The sequence below is a fragment of the Anomaloglossus baeobatrachus genome, chromosome 6 (assembly GCF_048569485.1).
Source record: "Anomaloglossus baeobatrachus isolate aAnoBae1 chromosome 6, aAnoBae1.hap1, whole genome shotgun sequence".
Classification (NCBI taxonomy): domain Eukaryota; kingdom Metazoa; phylum Chordata; class Amphibia; order Anura; family Aromobatidae; genus Anomaloglossus; species Anomaloglossus baeobatrachus.
The window spans coordinates 435,352,734-435,374,320 of NC_134358.1; the positions used below are offsets into that span (position 1 = coordinate 435,352,734).

General features: G+C 42.3%; 1 protein-coding gene across 1 annotated transcript in view; it reads right to left on the minus strand.

Annotated features, from left to right (window-relative positions):
- LOC142243954 (collagen alpha-4(VI) chain-like) overlaps window positions 1-21,587 on the minus strand; it is a 261,579-nt gene that overhangs the window by 94,866 nt on the left and 145,126 nt on the right. The window contains exons 30-35 of the mRNA XM_075316147.1: window positions 18,449-18,511; window positions 17,713-17,775; window positions 17,586-17,621; window positions 3,894-3,930; window positions 3,798-3,809; window positions 3,220-3,713 (exon numbers count right to left, since the gene is read on the minus strand). Of these exons, the coding sequence (XP_075172262.1) occupies window positions 3,220-3,713; window positions 3,798-3,809; window positions 3,894-3,930; window positions 17,586-17,621; window positions 17,713-17,775; window positions 18,449-18,511 (705 nt within the window). The remainder of the gene's footprint in view (window positions 1-3,219; window positions 3,714-3,797; window positions 3,810-3,893; window positions 3,931-17,585; window positions 17,622-17,712; window positions 17,776-18,448; window positions 18,512-21,587) is intronic.

The window sequence follows — 21,587 nt, forward strand, 5'->3', positions numbered from 1 at the left end:
TACGGACAACGCGTCTCAGCTAACAAAAGCCTTCATCAGGTATAGTCTACATTGCTGGTATTTAGAAAATCTAATTTATAGACTGATCTGTCTATGTGTATCATGTAGGCGTGTATTAGAAACACGGATGCGTGCTTCTAATTAGATTATCACGCCACCTCAAGAGGTAAACGGTGGTTCTTGTGCTGAAATCCTTGTATGGATCATTTGTAGGGGCAAGAAATATTGCTGCTATGCATGAATGATACAAATTATGAATGAAAATAAAAATAATACAAATTTTATTTTTATTTTCATTCATAATTTGTATCATTCATGCATAGCAGCAATATTTGCTTGCCCCTACAAACGATCCATACAAGGATTTCAGCACAAGAACCACCGTTTACCTCTTGAGGTGGAGTGATAATCTAATTAGAAGCACGCACCCATGTTTCTAATACACGCCTACATGATACACATAAACAGATCAGTCTATAAATTAGATTTTCTAAATACCAGCAATGTAGACTATCCCTGATGAAGGCTTTTGTTAGCTGAAACGCGTTGTCCGTAATTGTCCGTTTTTTAATCGAACCTAATAAAAGTTCTTGAAGTTTTTGCAAAATTGCACTGATGTCCCATTTATCCTCCGGAAGCACCGAAAGGGATTTATTTTATTTACTCCAGTGCACAAACATGTAATACTGCTTTAGCTTTCACTACTGAGTATTCTACTTACCAGCTGCAATATTCATCTGTTATTGGTGCCGTTCTGATTGTCTGTAGTTTGGGATTTGTCAGATTGATCTAGTGTTAACTGAGCGAGCCACAGGTCATTTCTCAATGTACGTCTATGAGAGCAATTTCAAGAGCAGAAGAAGGCTTTCATAGACTTACATTGACAGCTTATGACCATTACTTCTTGTCGGGGGAGACCGCTAAGGGGTCTTCAGAGTCAGAGTCGGAGACCAAATCAAATCTGCGCAGATGTACAGTACAGACCAAAAGTTTGGACACACCTACTCATTCAAAGAGTTTTCTTTATTTTCATGACTGAAAATTGTAGATTCACATTGAAGGCATCAAAACTATGAATTAATACATGTGGAATGAAATACTTAACAGAAATTGTGGTGAAACAACTGAAAATATGGCTTATATTCTAGGTTCTTCAAAGTAGCCACCTTTTCCTTTGATTACTGCTTTGCACACTCTTGGCATTCTCTTGATGAGCTTCAAGAGGTAGTCACCGGAAATGATTTTCACTTCACAGGTGTGCCCTGTCAGCTTTTCTGGTGACACTGTTGGGGATTTATTCAAAATTGAAGGCATACTGAACCAGCATGGCTATCACAGCATCTTGCAGCGGCATGCTATTCCATCCGGTCTGCGTTTAGTTTGACCATCATTTATTTTTCAACAGGAAAATGACCCAAAACACACCTCCAGGCTGTGTAAGGGCTATTTGAATAAGAAGGAGAGTGATGGGGTGATACGCTAGATTACCTGGCCTCCACAGTCACCAGACCTGAACCCAATTGAGATGGTTTGGGGTGAGCTGGACCGCAGAGTGAAGGCAAAAGGACCAACAAGTGCTAAACATCTCTGGGAACTCCTTCAAGACTTTTGGAAGACCATTTCCGGTGACTACCTCTTGAAGCTCATCAAGAGAATGCCAAGAGTGTGCAAAGCAGTGATCAAAGCAAAAGGTGGCTACTTTGAAGAACCTAAAATATAAGACATTTTCAGTTGTGTCACACTTTTTTGTGAAGTATTTAATTCCACATGTGTTAATTCATAGTTTTGATGCGTTCAATGCAAATCTACAATTTTCAGAGTCATGATAATAAAGAAAACTCTTTGAATGAGAAGGTGTGTCCAAAACGATTTCTACGTTACTATAGAGGTGAATAAATAAAAAATAAAATGAGGTAGAGTCTCCCATTTATTGATACACAGCACAGATAAAGCAGATGGCTACAGGCTGTAGCATCCGCACGCCGTTTTTTTAAATTATTTATTTATTTTTTTTACTGCACAGTATAGACACGCCCACCGGCTGCTGTGATTGGGTGCAGTGACACAGCTGTCACTCAGCGTGTGGGCGTGTCTCACTGCAACCAATCATATTTGCCTGTGGGCGGGGAAAGCAGGGAATACGAGATTGATTAATGAGCGGCCGGCTTTTTCAAAAGAGGAAAAGCCGCCGGAGTTTAGAAAACAGCCATGCAGCGCCGCACCGGGGATCGGGGAACGGTGAGTATGCGAGAGGGGTACTCCATTCAGTCACTCGGTGGGATTAGCGGTCACCGGTGAGTCCTTCACGGGTGACCACTAATCAGGACGCGACACAGACAGAGCCGCGGCATGACAATGAAGTCGGGTGAAGTTCACCCGAGTTCATTCTCAGCGCGCGACTCTGTCTGCTGTCAGCCGGTATGTATCAACGACATTTAACATTTCACACGGACAACACACACACACGTCAGTTAAGTTTCACACGCACACCCGGCCATTCCACACGCACACGTGGTTACCATACGCCGGACACACAGCCACCACACGTGCATTATTTACGGACCAAAAAATGTATTACGGACATGAAAAACGGCCCGTATTACACGTGCGTGGTTATCAAGGACGTGTGTTTTAGGCCTTAAACTGTGTTTTTTTGCCAGGAGATGCAGATTTGGTGCTGAAATTTATACATCAAATTACTGCACAAAATCGGCATCTTCTGTGAAAGAATGCATCAACACAATATTTTTTTTGCCAGGAATGCTAATGATCAGACCTAGAAGCAGCAGTACAGCGGCAGAGAAGGTTGTCCTGCATTATTACTTATTTTCTTTAGTTTTCTTTTTTCTTTTTTTTACATTTCTTTCTATCATTATTCACTTGGCCGAACCCAAACAGAAACACAAACTTTTCTGAGTAGCCCGTTAGGAGTCTGGGTACGTACAGTAGGTATCCGGTACGGACCCCAAACTTTACATTTTGGGTTCGCTCATCCCTGGTCACAATATGGAGGATCAGGACCAGAGCGGCGATGGGAATAGCTGAGGACAGTGGCTGGTAAGTATATTACTAAAGTCAGGAAACTTACATTAGTGTTAAAACTGCAGCACTGAGAAAGGCTGGAGTGGTGCTTTAAAAATAGTTTATTACATTATGTGGCTTCAGTAGGGCATTATGGGAGTAGCTGGCATTTTACACAAATATGAAAGGATCACTCACCTCAAAAGCCTTCTGGAGATTGGGGACATCATTGAAAGCGATAACTGCTGGTGCAATATTATGTGCACTTAGTTCCAATACAGCTGTGTTTATTGAAGTAGCATCTTGGGATCGTCCATTGGCAAAGAAAACTGCAACTTTCCTCATGAGAGCTCCATGTCGGACACGCTTGAAGATATTCCTGGCTACAAATCTCATTGCTTCTCCAATGTTCCTCTCAGTAGTTGTCCTTTCAGGTGAAATGCCACGGATTGCTTCCAGGAGCAAGCTTTTTTTCTTGTACTCGGAGAAACGAATAAGTTGTTTAATATGATTGGTGTATGAAACTACAGAAACACGTGCCCCCTTGGGGCAATTACTTTCACTAATCTCTAGTTTTTCAACAAGAGAAATGATAATGTTCTTCATTCTTTGAAAGACTGCTGCTGGAACATCTTGAGATGTATCAAGAGCAAACACAATTTCACTTGGATAGACCGGACATATAGAAGGACCTTAAATGAAATCAATATGAATATGTTTTACCTCTTTTATGTGGATTGTGAAAGAAAGTATAATTTACATTTCCATCAGTTTACCTGAGTAGCAAGCTGAAAGAGAGAAAAAAACCAGAATCTAGTAGTTGTTTCATTACAGATAATTATACATTGTATAAAGATTCTCCATTTACTTACGGCAATTTTCTCTAGTAAAATTTACGAGCTCACAAGCCTGAAAAAAAATTACAATAGTAAGTAAACATTCATTGTGTGCATTGTATCTTTCTAGTAAATAATTTCCTTTCTAGGAAGTACCCAGAATGTCTCTGATAGCGGTCAGTTACTTAATTAGGAATAGTGATGAGCGAGAACTAAAAAGCTCGGGTGCTCGAGGCTCGGGCTGATCATCCCAAGATACGTGTGTACTCGGCCCGAGCACCGAGCCCAATGTTATCCTATGGGAGACCCGAGTATTTTTATGAAATGACCCCCGGCAGCATGTAGAAACCCTAAAAATGTCACAAAAGTCTCAGAAGAGTGCTCAAATGACATGGCAACAGCATGGGGAAGATCCCTTGAAGCATTTATCACTCAAAAGTCACAGCTGTGAACAATTTTGTCCGCGTTTTACACCATTTTTACGGACTCACCAGAAAACCTTCCAAAATGACACCAAAATGAATTTTCATGGTGGAAATGTTAAGGGCACATACCCAATAGTGAGATAGAGCTGGTGTATGTTACTTTTGGAGATTACATGAAAGATTTTACGTGAAAACATTGTGTGGCACTTCGATGTCCCTGAGAAGAGACGTACATAAAGGCCTTTTGAGTCTAATGTGCCCATTTTGAGGAAGTGGGACTATTGTAGTATAGCCCTTTGGCAGGGCAGCCAAAAATTGGGAGGCTCCACATTGTCCCTGGATAGAGACGTGCATGAGGGCCTGTAAACCTGAAGTGCCCATTGTAAGGAAGTGGGTCAATTGTAGTATAGCCCTTTGGCAGGGCAGCCAAAAATTGGGAGGCGCCACGTTGTCCCTGGATAGACACGTGCATGAGGGCCTGTAAACCTGAAGTGCCCATTGTAAGGAAGTGGGTCTTTTGTAGTATAGCCCTTTGGCAGGGCAGCCAAAAATTGGGAGGCTCCACGTTGTCCCTGGATAGAGACGTGCATGAGGGCCTGTAAACCTGAAGTGCCCATTGTAAGGAAGTGGGTCTATTGTAGTATAGCCCTTTGGCAGGGCAGCCAAAAATTGGGAGGCTCCACGTTGTCCCTGGATAGAGACGTGCATGAGGGCCTGTAAACCTGAAGTGTCCATTGTCAGGAAGTGGGTCTATTGTAGTATAGCCCTTAGGCAGGGCAGCCAAAAATTGGGAGGCTCCACATTGTCCCTGGATAGAGACGTGCATGAGGGCCTGTAAACCTGAAGTGTCCATTGTCAGGAAGTGGGTCTATTGTAGTATAGCCCTTAGGCAGGGCAGCCAAAAATTGGGAGGCTCCACATTGTCCCTGGATAGAGACGTGCATGAGGGCCTGTAAACCTGAAGTGTCCATTGTCAGGAAGTGGGTCTATTGTAGTATAGCCCTTAGGCAGGGCAGCCAAAAATTGGGAGGCTCCACATTGTCCCTGGATAGAGACGTGCATGAGGGCCTGTAAACCTGAAGTGTCCATTGTCAGGAAGTGGGTCTATTGTAGTATAGCCCTTAGGCAGGGCAGCCAAAAATTGGGAGGTTCCACATTGTCCCTGGATAGAGACGTGCATGAGGGCCTCAAAACATTGTTCCCATTGCAAAGGAGCGGGTCTCCTGTCGTTGTAATGTCCATTCTGAAAGAATGGGCGAAAAAATTTACCACTGGGGGTATACCTGAAACAAAGGCCTAACTATTGTAACGGTCATCATGGTGGCGCATGAGGAGAAGGAGGAGCAGTCCAGCGATTATCCAAAGTCCAGAAGTGTGTGTTGAGGATAAAGAATTGAGTATCCAAAAATACTTAATTCAGCCATTTCATAGACTCAGTTATATAGTTCAGTAGATGTGAACTAATACACATATTTGTGAATGCTTTTGTTTCTTACTAACATGTATATATGTATATTGCATATTCAGTGTATTTTCCTTAACCTCAGTATATATTAGGATATATATATATGTAATTGTAAAATGGCCACCATTTCCTGGTTTACACCCAAGACAGATGGACAAAGAGAAATTCCTGGAGCCTAGACTGACCAATCAACGGAGAATATGCAGATCTCTCTACGTCATGAAGCCCTGACCTGCGATACTTGATTGGACTAAAACTTTTGTTTACACCCCCTTACTGCTCAGTTTAGAGTTTCTTTCAAACAATAAAGAACACACTTGGTTAAGAGCCAGTCATGGAGATAGATGTAACTGACTTGCTGTGCAGTTATTTTTCATTCTCATGTGCACCCATGACATTTTAATTAGAAGCAGCAGCCGGATATCAAGAGATCCTTTGAGTCTCATCATCATCGTCATTCTGACCTTGACAACTGGCGACCACGAAGGGACTACCGTAAAGGGTGAGTCAGAGCTTCCATTTTCCGGACGTCTGGGGGCTACTCCACAAGTATCCAGGTGTCGCTTGATAGGATTGATCACCCTTCATTTCGCAGGTAACCATCATATACATTGTGTGTGCTGTTTTACCTGTGGATCGAGAGACGCCTGGCGAAAGTGGGTGGTCACTAGTCCGGAGAATGGTAGTGCACCGGAGACCTAACGGTGTGACTGTCACCCGCCGGTGGGCTAGAAGGACCCAGCTCCCATAGGGGCTAGGGGTAGGTTGTAAAGTATCCGGCTGTCTGTAATTAGAAATGGGGTGTTTTCTTGAGTAGCTGTTTTTATCTGTATATAGGTGTATGGTTAATCAAGCTTGTGATTTCTCTGTTTGGTTCTCGGAGAGTTAATTGCCTGTAGTTTTTTTCTTCTTCGCTGTGAACAAAGGGAGAAGGGGGGTCTGGTTAAGCCCAGGGATATCCATGACAGTCTTTCTATTGAGAACAAGGAATGCGAGAGGGGGGAGCACATCCTTACATTCTTACACTCAGAGGAAGCAAAAAGGTGGGGGCTATATGTCCACCAGCTGCTTGAGGCAGAGCGGAGATCAAATTGCATAGCTATGTCCCTGCTGTCTTTTAGCTAAGAAACAGGGGGGTGGAGGGTGAAGAGGCAGATACCCGGAGGTAAAACAGCGCAGCTCTTTGGAGCGAAGAGAGAGGAGGGGTCAGTGGGCTGATATACAGGAGGTGGCTGCAGTCTTTGTATAGTACATTAAGTTGTAATGATTTGAAAGAAAAACAAGTGTTATTTCGGTTTGTATTAGAGAGAAATTAACGGGTTCATGCATTTTCAGTTTTTTTAACTTGTTTGTTTTTGAACAGAAGTATGAGAACTAGCGATTCCCCTGTGTTGCGGACACAGCCACTGTTTGTTAGATATTAAATATTAGATATGAAATATGAAATATTAAATATTGAATATTGAATGTTGGATAAATAATAAACGAGGCGGGAAGGGTTCTGTTAACTTAAAGTGGATTTAGCGTATTCCTCTGCGTTTTAAACGTGAGTCACTGTTATGAGGCGGTAGGTCTTCATAACGAGGCAGGAAAGGAACTCACTTTAGTTGAGGTAAGGGTGCTGGAGTTAGCGGATTCTCATGCGTATTAGACGCGAGTCACTGTCAGCGTGTTACAAACGCGGACGAGACGAGAAAGGACTCCATTGGAACGGCCGATCCAATTAAGCACCGTATACTCTGTTCAAAAGATAAATATGTTGTTTTTAGTAGAAGCTGAGAACGCTGTCGCCCTAGTTACAAAAAACGGAAAAAATATAAAAGATTGCAAAAAAGTTGTGTAATATCGTTGGACTACCACTAGATGGCAGGCTGCAACCCATGTATTGAAGTTCAGATTAATCTGTAGTGAGTTTATAATGAAGAACAAAGACCTTATTCACTGTCTGTTGCTGTTTGTAGAATCACTAAATGTTTTTCTCTAGCGGTGCCTTATTGTTCTTCTCTAGAAGTCATTATATCTGGTGCTAATCATATCTCTCCTTTGTATGCTGAAATGCAAATTTACAGGCATCAAAAGTATCCCTGGTTTACTACGTAGTTACAGCCACTCCCAGTACACCCAGGGAGTCACAACATGGATGCTGCACCCGGAAGTCAGGTGCCTGGAACTTCCTGTGGCAGCCGTCTTGCTACACCCACTGATGGTAGTACACCTCATAAGCCACACCCCTCGAAATGGCTCTTTGTTCAAAGCTCTCCACCCATCCCCGGTGGGAGGTGTTCTCTGGTATATATGACTAACACATTTGAATAAGCATAAATAGTATATTTGTTTACTCAGTTATCCCATAAGTGCAAGTCAAAGATAAGTAAGTGAAACTTTTACAGAAATGATGTGGAAATAGATCTGTTCACATAAAATTAATTGGTATTTTAAAAGTCCTGCAGCATTATATCATAAAATAAAATAGAGGAAGGTAGATATATATATCTTTGTACTGTGTTAGTTAATTTAAAACAAAAATTGTAAACGACTTACCCCTACTGATGTCAAAATATATCAAATCCATTTGTAAAAAAGGAATTAGGAAAAATGTATAATGCATTCAATGTAGATATGGGTAATGAATGTGTTCACTGCTACGTCTTTGTTATAACAAAGGATGAGTTTTTTTTTTTTCTTCCTGTCTCGCTTTTAAAGAGACAGGGATGGAATGTGTCTTGATGGAATGTGTCTCTCTCCAATAGTGACGTGAGTTTGGTTTAACCCTTAGAGTTCAGGATTTCACATTTTTAGTTTGCTGTTTATACCTGAATAGGGAATATTAAATTTTATGGGATGTGCGATATAATTTGTGTTGTTTTGTGTTTAATGGCGATTTATTTGAACAATATATTTTTATTTTGTGACTCTATCACCTTTTCTGTTTTTACGATTATTTCTAAACCATTCATATATTTTTTGCCAGTTAGTCGCCCAGTCACAGCTGTCATTTCATCATGTCTCAGTCGTTTCTACTATGAAAGGTTTTTCTTTTCTTTATGGATACAGTGTTGTTTATTGTAAAGTTTTTACAATTTCCCAGTAATGTATATTGTTGTGAGATATACGTTATTTTCAGTGTTTGTTCATTTTAGGTTTTAGTATGTGGCTAATTTATTACCTGCTGTTTTATCTTTTCTTTTAGGGAATACCAGTATAAAAATGCTGAATTTTGCCATATTGGTAAATAAACAATTAAACAAGGGGGGAATAAGGTATTAATTATATTCTCCAGTTTCTTGGAGGGTGCAGTAGGCATATTAGATAGATTTTGAAGTTGACCTTGGTTTTGAAGCTGACCTTTTTCCCATAGGTTATGTTTATTAGATTACTATGAGGTATATCTGTTAACTGAAATAGGAAAGTCTTGTCTTATATGTTTATTTGTTTATTTATTTGTTTGTTTATTTATTTAGTATTCTCAGTCATGTGAAGTATAGATGACCACTAACTGTATTATGATCAGAGATGAAGGTATAAGAATGATCTAATGTATATTTTTTTTAGTTTTTGTTTTTATAGATGAAACCAGATGGTGGTCGATTCTGCACTGGATATGCTGCTGTTTACACCACATGAGGTAGATCTAAATTCGACCACTCCCTCCAATCCTATTGATACAGGAGACAGTGATGCATTAAATGCCCTCTCTAGATGGGTAGAACAGGAGTGGGTAAGAGTCTTTAGAGGTGTATGTAGGTTGTAGATTTTCTTCCTGTTGTCAAATGAATTAGGTATGCCGAAAAGAAAGTCTAGATCTGAGCTGATGGATTCGGATGGAGATCCTTGCACAGGTGCAGCTGACCAAGAAGCAGTGAACGGGCCTAGAGTTGAGAGTCTTTCACCAATACCGACCATGCCTTGGTGACATTGGTCACGTCAGTGACTTCTGTTACTCCTTGTGTTCTTAAATCCCTACAGGAACAAGCGATACAACAAGGAATGGAGTGTGACATGCAGGGAGCCAGCTGACTGAGGAAGGTCTGTGGATAAAGGGTGGTAAGCTTTCTCTGTCATGAGAGCTCTTCTTAATGATGGCCCAGGTAACATCTGTGAAAGACAATTGTCAGTGTGTGCTTTGGTGACACCGGGTTCAGTACCCAGGTGGGCAGATTCACCCAGTCTTGTGAGACAAGTGCCTAGAACGAAGTGAGAAAAAAACTGTAAAGAGTCCGTAGAAACACCCTGCACCTACTCTACCCATTCTTAGAGACTGCAAACTGATTATAGATGTATATCATGAGCACGTTGTATGCAAGTCTGTGCGTGTTGTGTAAATTTCTTTCCAGGTTTGGTCAGAGGTATTCCAGTGCAGGAAACGACATTATTGTTGAGAAGCACATGAAGGTGGTATGTAAAGGAAAATGTGTTTACAAAAAGTATATATTTTATAGAAAAGTGGAAACTAGTAAATGGTGTATAAAATGTATATGTTCTGTTTTCTTTTTGCAATAAGCAGGTCTTTATGTAAGATGTTTTTTGGTTTAGCATAGGCATGTATATTTTTATATAATTGACTGAATAGTGTGATAAACAGGTGTATTCTCCAATTCCAGATCTTAAATCAGAGCTATTAGCATATGGTCTCCAGTCAGGAGACTGATTGATCCTAAAGGACAAGCGAGAAAGAGCCATGAGTCAACACTAGAGGAGCTGATCCAACCACAGAAAATCTATGGATCCACACCTCGCATTGTAGAAGGGTTAATCAACCAGAGCTGCACTGAGCGTTCTGCTCATACTTATCCTTTCCAGAAAACCCTGTACAGTTTTAGACCAGTATTGCCAGAACAGTTAGAAGAGAGGACTTAGAGAACCTTGAGACATGGGAAAGTCCAACTACAAAGGGTGAGGACTCGCCTAGGAGTCCTTGGTCTCAAACCGGTGAAGAAAACCCCTTTCCCCTTTCCGCCCATGTTTCAACGTTCAGTTAGGCAGGTTTTTCAACAGATCTTTCTACCTCTCTTCCTAAGGGAACACAGTACCCTTAGAATTTAGAAATGGCAGAAGTAAGTCTTTAGGGGGGACTGTTGAGGATAAAGAATTGAGTATCCAAAAATACTTAATTCAGCCATTTCATAGACTCAGTTATATAGTTCAGTAGATGTGAACTAATACACATATTTGTGAATGCTTTTGTTTTTTACTAACATGTATATATGTATATTGCATATTCAGTGTATTTTCCTTAACCTCAGTATATATTAGGATATATATATATGTAATTGTAAAATGGCCACCATTTCCTGGTTTACACCCAAGACAGATGGACAAAGAGAAATTCCTGGAGCCTAGACTGACCAATCAACGGAGAATATGCAGATCTCTCTACGTCATGAAGCCCTGACCTGCGATACTTGATTGGACTAAAACTTTTGTTTACACCCCCTTACTGCTCAGTTTAGAGTTTCTTTCAAACAATAAAGAACACACTTGGTTAAGAGCCAGTCATGGAGATAGATGTAACTGACTTGCTGTGCAGTTATTTTTCATTCTCGTGTGCACCCATGACATTTTAATTAGAAGCAGCAGCCGGATATCAAGAGATCCTTTGAGTCTCATCATCATCGTCATTCTGACCTTGACATGTGTACCCATGGGTGAGTGGAGGTACATGGCAAATTCCCGTTACAAACTTTAAATTCCGCTCTCATTTGCTGGTGGTGTGGTGAAGTCTGGCCCAATACAACCCTTGTTCATCTTGATCAGAGTCAGCCTGTCAGCATTTTCAGTTGACAGGCGGGTGCGTTTATCTGTAATGATTCAACCTGCGGCACTAAAAACACGCTCTGACAAAACGCTAGCGGCAGGGCAGGCCAGGACTTCCAAGGCGTAGAGAGCCAATTCATTTCACGTGTCCACCTTGGATACCCAATAATTGTAAGGCACAGAGGAATGTCGGAGTACAGTTGTTCGATCTGCAAGGTACTCCTTGAGCATCTGGGCAAACTTAGGATTTCTTGTGGCACTACCCCGCACCTCAGGGGCTGTGGTACGTGAGGGGCTGAGAAAACTGTCCCACATCTTAAAGACTGTTCCCCTACCTCTGGCGGATTGGACTTGTGCCCCTCTCGGCTGTACGCCTTGGTTGTCCACTGATTCCTGACCTATGCCGCTAGCGTTTTGTGAGGGGAATGCTTTGCCTACTTCCGTGACTATGGCCTTCCGGAACTGCTGCATTTTGGCTGACCTCTCCACCTCGGGAATAAGAGACATAAAGTTCTCCTTGTAGCGTGGGTCTAACAGTGTTACCAACCAGTAATGATTGTCGGCCAAGATGTTCTTAACGCGAGGGTCACGAGACAGGCAGCTTACCATAAAGTCAGCCATGTGCGCCAGACTCTTAACAGCCAGTACTTCAGTATCCTGACTAACACGATGACTGAACATGCTGTCCTCCTCCTCCTCCTCCTCCTCCTCCTCCTCATCTACCCTGTCCTCTGGCCAGCCACGCTGAACCGAGGATATGACTGGTGTGCATGTCATATTCTCAATTTGGCCGGAGAGTTGCTCCATGTCTTCATCCTCCTCCTCGTCATAGTCCTCCACTGCACGTTGTGATGAGACGAGGCTGGGCTGTGTGTTATCACCCACACCCACTACTGTTTCTTGCTCCAACTCATCGCGCTCCGCCTGCAATGCATCATGTTTGTTTTTGAGCAGAGACCATTTTAGAAGGCAGAGAAGTGGTATGGTGACGCTAATAATGGCGTCATCACCACTCACCATCTTGGTGGAGTCCTCAAAGTTTTGGAGGATGGTACATAGGTCAGACATCCATCTCCACTCCTCAGGTGTTATGTGTGGAGTTTGACCCATTTCCCGATGGCTTAGGTGATGCAGGTACTCAACAACTGCCCTCTTCTGCTCACATATCCTGACCCACATGTGCAGAGTTGAATTCCAATGCGTGGGGACATCACACACCAGTCTGTGAGCCGGAAGATGCAAACGGCGCTGAAAGCCGGCAAGGCCGGCTGAAGCAGTAGGTGACTTTCGAAAATGTGCAGACAGGCGGTGAACTTTTACCAGCAGATCAGACAGCTCTGGGTATGACTTTAGATACCGCTGAACCACGAGGTTGAGCACATGGGCCACGCATGGAACATGTGTCAGCTGGCCTCGCCTCAAAGCCGCCACCAGGTTCCGGCCATTGTCACACACGACCTTTCCTGGCTTTAGGTTCAGAGGTGTGAGACAGTGATCTGCCTGCTGTTTCAGAGCTGTCCACACCTCTTCTGCATTGTGGGGTTTGTCACCTATGCAGATTAGCTTCAGCACAGCCTGTTGCCGCTTCGCCGATGAAACCCTGACTGAGGTAGGGCCTGTAAACCTTGGTGTGGGAAGGACGTGTTCCGTCCCTCGCTCAGACTGGGTCCCAGCTTCCACAATATTAACCCAGTGTGCCGTCAATGAGATGTAGCGGCCTTGCCCACAAGCACTTGTCCACGTGTCTGTGGTTAGGTGGACTTTGGGTGAAACAGCGTTGTTCAGGGCACGTGTGATGTTTTGTGACATGTGGTTATGCAATGCGGGGACGGCACACCGGGAGAAATAGTGGCGGCTGGGGACCGAGTAACGTGGGACAGCTGCCGCCATCAGGTCGCGGAATGCTTCTGTCTCCACCAGCCTAAAAGGCAACATTTCCAGCGCAAGCAGTCGCGAAATGTTAGCATTTAGAACTGTGGCATGTGGGGCGTTGGCAGTGTATTTGCGCCTGCGTTCAAAGGTTTGCTGAATGGATAACTGAACGCTGCGCTGGGACAAGGACGTGCTTGATGATGGTGTTATTTCTGCATAGGCAACTGCAGGTGCAGGACCGGAGGAGGCTTGTTCGCAGGCAGCATGGACAGGGGATAGGCTCGCATGCACAACAAGCGAAGACGTAGCAGTGACATCAGCAAGCACTGCTCCTCGACTCTGTTGTACTTCCCACAAAGTCGGGTGCTTGGCTGACATGTGCCTGATCATGCTGGTGGTGGTCAGGCTGCTAGTTTTGGTACCCCTGCTGATGCTGGCATGGCTGGTGTTGCAAATGGCCTTTTTAGAATCATCTGGAGCCAACTTAAACTGCCAGACTCGGGAAGACCTAACATTTGTACAGGCACCTTGTGTCGTGTTGTTGTTCCGGGGAACGGTTGCCTGACTTCTGCCTGGAGCCATAACCCTGCTTCTTACTGCCTGTTGGGATGCTACGCCTCCCTCCCCCTGTGCACTGCTGTCCTCGCTCTGCATATCCTCCTGCCAGGTTGGGTCAGTTACTGGATCATCCACCACGTCGTCTTCCTCTTCCGCACCCTGCTCATCCTCCTGACTTCCTGACAATTGTGTCTCATCATCGTCCACCCCTTGTTGAGACACGTTGCCAACTTCGTGAGAACGTGGCTGCTCAAATATTTGGGCATCTGTACATACGATCTCCTCATGACCCACTTCAACATGAGCTGGCGAGAGGCCAGAATGTGCGAATGGAAACGTGAACAGCTCTTCCGAGTGTCCAAGTGTGGGATCAGTAATGTCCGAGGACGTGTACTCAGCCTTGTGGTAGGAAGGAGGATCAGGTTCTGAAATGTGCGGTGCAGTATCACGGCTACTGACACTTGACCGTGTGGAAGACAGAGTGTTTGTGGTGGTGCCAATCTGACTGGAAGCATTATCCGCTATCCAACAAACAACCTGTTAACACTGGTCTTGGTTCAAAAGCAGTGTACTGCTGCGGTCCCCAAGAATTTGGGACAGGACGTGCGAGCGAGTAGATGTGGCCCTTTGTTGTGGCGAAATTAGAGCTTGCCCACGACCTCGGCCTCTGCCTGCACCACCATCACGTCCACTTCCTTGTTCGTTGCCAACGCCCTTGCGCATTTTGCAATGCTGTGCTGACGTGTATTCACTAGACTTGTGCGTTATATCCAAGTTTGTGCAAAACGCACACAAGTGCACCTGTACGCTGCCACCGACAGGCACACACGTCGGGTTTTTAAATGCAAGCACGGACGCACTAAGAACCTAACAGGTTTTTAGGAGCGACAATTACTGAGAAGTCTGACACTATCAGACACTGCTGACTGACGTGTATTATACACTAGACTTGTGCGTTATATAATAGTTTGTGCAAAACGTGCACCTGTACGCTGCCACCGACAGGCACACATGTGCGGTTTTTAAATGCAAGCACGGACGCACTAAGAACCTAACAGGTTTTTAGGAGCGACAATTACTGAAAAGTCTGACACTATCAGACACTGCTGACTGACGTGTATTATTCACTAGACTTGTGCGTTATATAATAGTTTGTGCAAAACGTGCACCTGTACGCTGCCACCGACAGGCACACACGTGCGGTTTTTAAATGCAAGCACGGACGCACTAAGAACCTAACAGGTTTTTAGGATCGACAATTACTGAGAAGTTTGACACTATCAGGACTGTTTTAGACTGTGTACACCAGCCCCAGATATGATGAAGGCTGGTATACGGTCACCACTAGGAATGGCTATATACCCTGCCTGCCTGCCTGCCTGTATACTGCTACAATAGTCCTGACAAGGACTCTTCTGGTCACTAGCCTGTATTCCGACCTGGCTATACCCTGCCTGTATACAGCAACAATAGTCCTGAGAAGGACTCTGCTACTGTACTCCGACCTGGCTATACCCTGCCTGCCTGTATACAACTATAATAGTCCTGAGAAGGACTTCTGGTCACACTGTTTGCAGCCCTGCTACGGAAATAACTATAAAGGGCCGCAAACCTTTCCCTGAAGCAGCAACACTCTCCCTGCACTGACTCTCTGGATGACTGTGTGCAGAACACAGCGCGCCCGCCGGTATAAAGGCTCGGTCACGCTGTGCAGGCCGGCCAATCACTGCAATTCCACAACTAACAGGGCTGTGGCATTGCAGTGGTCTGCCAGCCAATCCCTGCATGAGGGCTGGCTCTCAAAAGAGCGCCAACATGCAGGGATGAAGACCACGAGTACAGCACGAGTATTGCGAGATTACTCGGTCCCCGCCGAGTAGCCCGAGTACAGTGATACTCGTGCGAGTACCGAGTAGTAACAAGCATACTCGCTCATCACTAATTAGGAACATTTCCCATTTCGAGAATGACCTCCCCAAATTCTCCTGGTGAGGCGGCCATCGGTTAACGTATTCATATGGGGAATGAACAAAGATGTGCTGGACAGTTTCTGTAACTCCCATAAAAGTGAATATAGAGGACCACTCATGCTGCCATCTCAACATTCATTTTCTAAAAGGATGCAGTGACCAGGGTCTGCCTCACCAGTTGGGTTTGGGATCCCCCTTCTCCACATAATTTAGCTGCTGGTCCCAGAGTTTGGACCTGCATGTTAAAACATTTTAGCATACTGTATACTGTGGATAGATACTAGTATTTTTTGTAAGGTGACTCATTTGCCATTTCATTACTAGGCCATTTACCACTCTTCTTGATGAGACACATTTTCTGTTTTTTCGTACATGCAGTTTGAAGAGCCGTAAAATTTGTTCTCGATCAAATATTCTAGTATTTTTATGGTCTTGTTTTGTAATTCATGGAGCTTCATTTTTATGTCACTGTCATATTGTTGTTATTATGGTATCAGTCAATATTGGTGAGAAAAATAAGGGAAATAAGTGTATTTTTCCTATTTTTTATTTATTTATTTTTATTAACCCAAAAGGACCACTAAAATATATATAAAAAAATGTGCATTTATTTGAGGCATTTGGATCGAAAAGTCAACAGATTTATGTGTGGAGACGATATTATGAGACAGTTGAGAAGTCTTGGAACTTTACTCTTGGAACTAGGTTTTCTGATGGCCTAAACCTGCATTGTGAAAGCGTGCTTCATTAGTAATTCTGTCTCATTCAATTCTCTATTATATATGTTATACTAATTTGTTTACTTTTCATTTTTTATTTCTTCATTTTTCTTTGTTTCAATTTGCTTTCATATTTTTCAACACCTCATTTTATTTAATTAGCAGGTCATGTGAGCCCTATCTACTTTTGGATTTGTCCATCAGGATGTGTAGGGTTGATGAGTAGCCTTTCCCCATCAAGTTTTGACAAAGAACGCAGGGCTGCATTCGAAACACAACACTTTTTTTTCTCTTGGTTTTCCTATTTTGTGTTTTGTACAACCTGGTATGAAATTTTTAAAGATTGCATAAAACTGAACATTTTATCCAGAAGATGGAACACCTATTATGCTTTTTGCATCTGTTCAAATCTGGTCAAAACATGGTTCCGCGCACGCTGCTTTGGTTAATCTACGGTGAGTTTGCCTCTTCTTTTTTTTTTCTATTAAGATTTTGTCACCCATTCTTTCCCCAATTATTTATTTGTTCTACAATGATTTTTTTTTATATTTTTTTAATATGTTTTCTTTTTCTGAATCATCGGACTAATATCAATTTCGATTGATAGTGACATATTCTTTATTCATTTTATTTCTTTATAGCTGTATTCCGCGTATTGTTAAATTCCTAAAGGTAAGACTTCTGAAAATTGAACATGATTTTATACTTTTATGTCAGAAAAGATTTAAGATCATACCTGTTACATAGATAGAAGAGTAAGTATGGCAGAATATGCAAAGTATCAGTAGACTTTCAAATTTATACCCATGAAGATGGACTGTTACCATAATTGACCAATTAGTTTCATCTAGTCTGAACAATTAATTCTTTGCAGATAGACACTTCAAACACAATCCAGTACAAAATGAGATGGAGCAAGTACTGTAGAATTGCAAAGAAAATTCAAATAATAGTGAGTTACATACTGTGAATGATACTGATCCTTGTGGTCCTTTCAGTCCCTAAAAAAACAAAGAACATAAAACATTATGTTCCGATTACAACCAATTGACTCCTATGTACTGTATAGTTTATTTTATAAAAACGTCTTACCCTGGCACCAGGAGGTCCTCTCTCTCCAGGGTCTCCAGAAGCTCCAGTGAAGCCGGCATTGCCCTGAAAAGACCAGAATGAGCTATGAAGACCAACATTATTCTGGTAAACACTGTATAAAAATCAAATAGAAATGCATGTGGAAAAATAACAAAAAAAACAACAAGGAACAAAAAAAGAAAAACCTCCTTATTCCCTAAAAAAGCTCAGTATTTTAGTGTATTATTTGTTGTATAATTAGTAAGGCCATATTCAGATGTTAATTTCCATTTTTTATACGTTTTTATTCTTGTGACGGTCTGGTTTTCATTGGGTTTTGTCTGTCTTCATTAGTCGTTCTTGTATGCAAAAACATCAAACAGATGTTTTGCTTGCGTCTCCCAACAAGTGTTCTGTGAAAATTCTCTAGAACAACCTGATGACCTATTCATTTAATTGGCCAATTTCTACCACATACCAGACTGGAATAAGACATGATCCTGATTTTTTTTTTCATATGAGCCATCAGTCCACAAAAAAAATCAAACACAATAAAAAAAAAACACAGATTAAGTCCATGTGCTGTTCATAGAAAAACGAACAGCACACAGAGGACATACAGTATGCGGAAGCCCTTAGGCAGCAATTTAATCAAAATTTAGTTTCAAAATTGTATTACCATAAAGATTTCAAATTGTTTGCCAGTTATTACAATGAATATTGTTTAGATGCTTTCCAATAATTAGAATATCCTCACCCTCCTGCCTCTCACTCCTTTAGGACCAAGATCACCAGGTTTACCACGATCACCATCATCTCCCTATACATAACAAATAACAAATGAGTATGGTTATTATTTGCATATACAAATTTACAGTCAAATATTGTGCTACAATTTAAGAAAATTGAAAAACATGCCATTTATTGCTCCAAAACCAAGTATCTCAATGTTTTTAAGCCTAGACCTCCTAATTGAAATTTTTTAAATACAGACAACCATTTTAATAAGAGCACAACCATAGTGACCACCAGGTCTATCTCCTGAGAACCCAGCATTGCACAAGGGGTTTCACCTTCTTATGCTCTCAGTTCAATTTGAAAACATGGGGAAAGTGAATTTTTGGTGCTATTTGGTGGCCATTGTTGCTTTGGTGCTATGCTTGTGGGGTGTCTAGCCTGGACTCATGGGAGCTCAGCCTTCCAGCATGGGTGGTGTGGGGCACCAGGGTGCTTGCCCTACTGGTGGTGGTGGTTTGCCTATAGCATGGCTCCAGCACTTTAAGGTCAGGGACCAGCTGAGAAGTTTTCCGTGACGTGGCATTGGGCTTCATACGATCTGATCAGAATGTTAAACTAAGAACCTTATATTGAGCTTTGTTACTTTTTGTTTAGCCTCAATAGATCAATGTATAAGTTTTAGATGTGCAGTCTATATTCAATAGTATTTTATAGCAATCATTGAGCTGTAGTTTATGTTACTACCATAGCTAGATAAAGGCAGGATGTTCTAAGATCAATGTACGTCTAATCACTTGAATGAACTCCAATTCCAAACAACGTTCATGAAGGAGGAGAAAATTCAACCACGTTAAATAGAACCTTTCACCAATTTTAACATGTTAAACAGGCCATGTAATAGAAGCGAGATGAATAAAACTGTTTTTATTTTTTTTTATTTCAAATCTCAGTTGCAGAGATATTCACTTGTAAAGTTTATGTGCTATATGCTCCGTCAAACAAGGGAATGTTAGTAGAGATTCATTTCTGCAGGTGTTGTTAACTTTCTCATCTGCATGACATTAACCAATCTCCTATATTTAGTTGAAACTTTATCCACTGTAAAGGCCCCGTCACACTAAGCAACATCGCTAGCAACATCGCTGCTGAGGCACGACTTTTGTGACATAGCAGCGATGTTGCTAGTGATGTCGCTGTGTGTGACATCCAGCAACAACCTGGCCCCTGCTGTGAGGTCGCTGGTTGTTGCTGAATGTCCTGGACCATTTTTTAGTTGTTGCTCTCCCGCTGTGAAGCACACATCGCTGTGTGTGACAGCGAGGGAGCAACAACTGAATGTGTAGGCAGCAGGAGCCGGCTTCTGCGGACGCTGGTAACCATGGTAAATATTGGGTAACCAAGATAAGGGCTTCTTGGTTACCCGATGTTTACCGTGGTTACCAGCGTCCGCAGAAGCCGGCTCCTTGGTGCCTGCACACGTAGCAGAGTACACATTGGGTAATTAACTCGATGTGTACTGTGGCTAGGTGTGCAGGGAGCCAGCGCTAAGCGGTACACGCTGGTAACCAAGGTAAATATCGGGTTGGTTACCCGATATTTACCTTAGTTACCAAGCGCAGCATGCTTCCACGCGTCGCTGCTGGCTGGGGGCTGGTCACTGGTTGCTGGTGAGATCTGCCTGTGTGACAGCTCACCAGCAACCCGTGTAGCGATGCTCCAGTGATCCCTGCCAGGTCAGGTTGCTGATGGGATCGCTGGAGCGTCGCTTAGTGTGACGGTACCTTAATGGAGTGCCTGTCTATTTACCATGAGAAAAGCATTAGTTCTACAAACCACATAATATAAATTCATTACCTTGGTTACATGTTTTGCATATTTGTGTCACTTTAAACTGCAAGGGGAATTTTATTCCCTTCAGATAAGTTGTTCTTAATGAACAGCAGCCAAAGACCCTTTGTAGAGATGATCTAACCTTGTGAGGTTCGATTCAGAGGACAGAGTTGAACTTTAGATAAAGTTTGGTTTGTGACCCTGACTTGACCTGAACCTCAATGGAAGTCACTAATTGGGCAGTTCATGTCTCCGCCCACATGAAACCAGCCATAAACAAAACACTTCCGGGCGTGGGGTTTTTCAATTTATTTTTTTGTGCATGTGCACACTACATCTTATCATGCTGATTTTACCCCAAGTGCGCGCCATTGACACACTGCACGCAGCTCCCACAGGGCTGAGCATCACTCATACCCAAGCACAGCAATATTCGCTTGAGTGTTTGCACTCGTAACTCACTCGAACTTCAAACCCAAACTTTGTTTTTTTTTGTAATCTGTGTTCGAACCTGAACTTTGAACATCAATCTTCAGGTTCGATCATCTCTATCCCTATGCATCTGTTATTGGCTAAACATGATTTTCATTCTGTTGTCCGATACCTTGTAAATTAGTCCATGGAAAGTACGTACTTTATATAGAGTTGTCTCTGCATTTTTCCAAACATATACAGAATAGATTGTGACAATTTGTTCAGCCCTAGTATTCCATTCCTCTACATTGAATTAAAACCCTAGCCAACAGCACTATATTAGGGTGCATATGTAAACATACTTATATAACTCATAACTATGCTTGTCATTTATTGTATAGCGCTTGTTGCAGGACATGCTTTCTGTTTCCAACCCATGTGGAAAATATTGTACATTTTGTGTGCATGTAATTTTGAATATATAATATGTATTATGCAGATTTTTATTATACAAAAAAATTTCTAGTGACATTGTGATCAAGACCGATTAGGTCAAAACATAGTACCCTGTCACCTTCACCTCTTTTGTATGAACCACATCTACAATTAAACACTTTGTATATTGAAATAAGAGTATGCAGTGATTTTCTCCATATTGTTAACCAATCATAATCAGAAAGCAATGTGCAAGGAAAAAAAAGAAAACTTCTCCTGAGAATGTCCTAACCGACTTATTCTATGTGATATTGAAGACATGTAATGACCCACAACTCTGCTCTTCACAATAATGTCTCTGTTGAATACTAATGTGATTACAAATGGAGGAGGGGAGTAGAGCAGAGCTATGTGTCATTACAAACATCTCTGCATCTGCAGCTCTCATCTCACAGCACTGTCAGTTTAGCTCTTCTTCC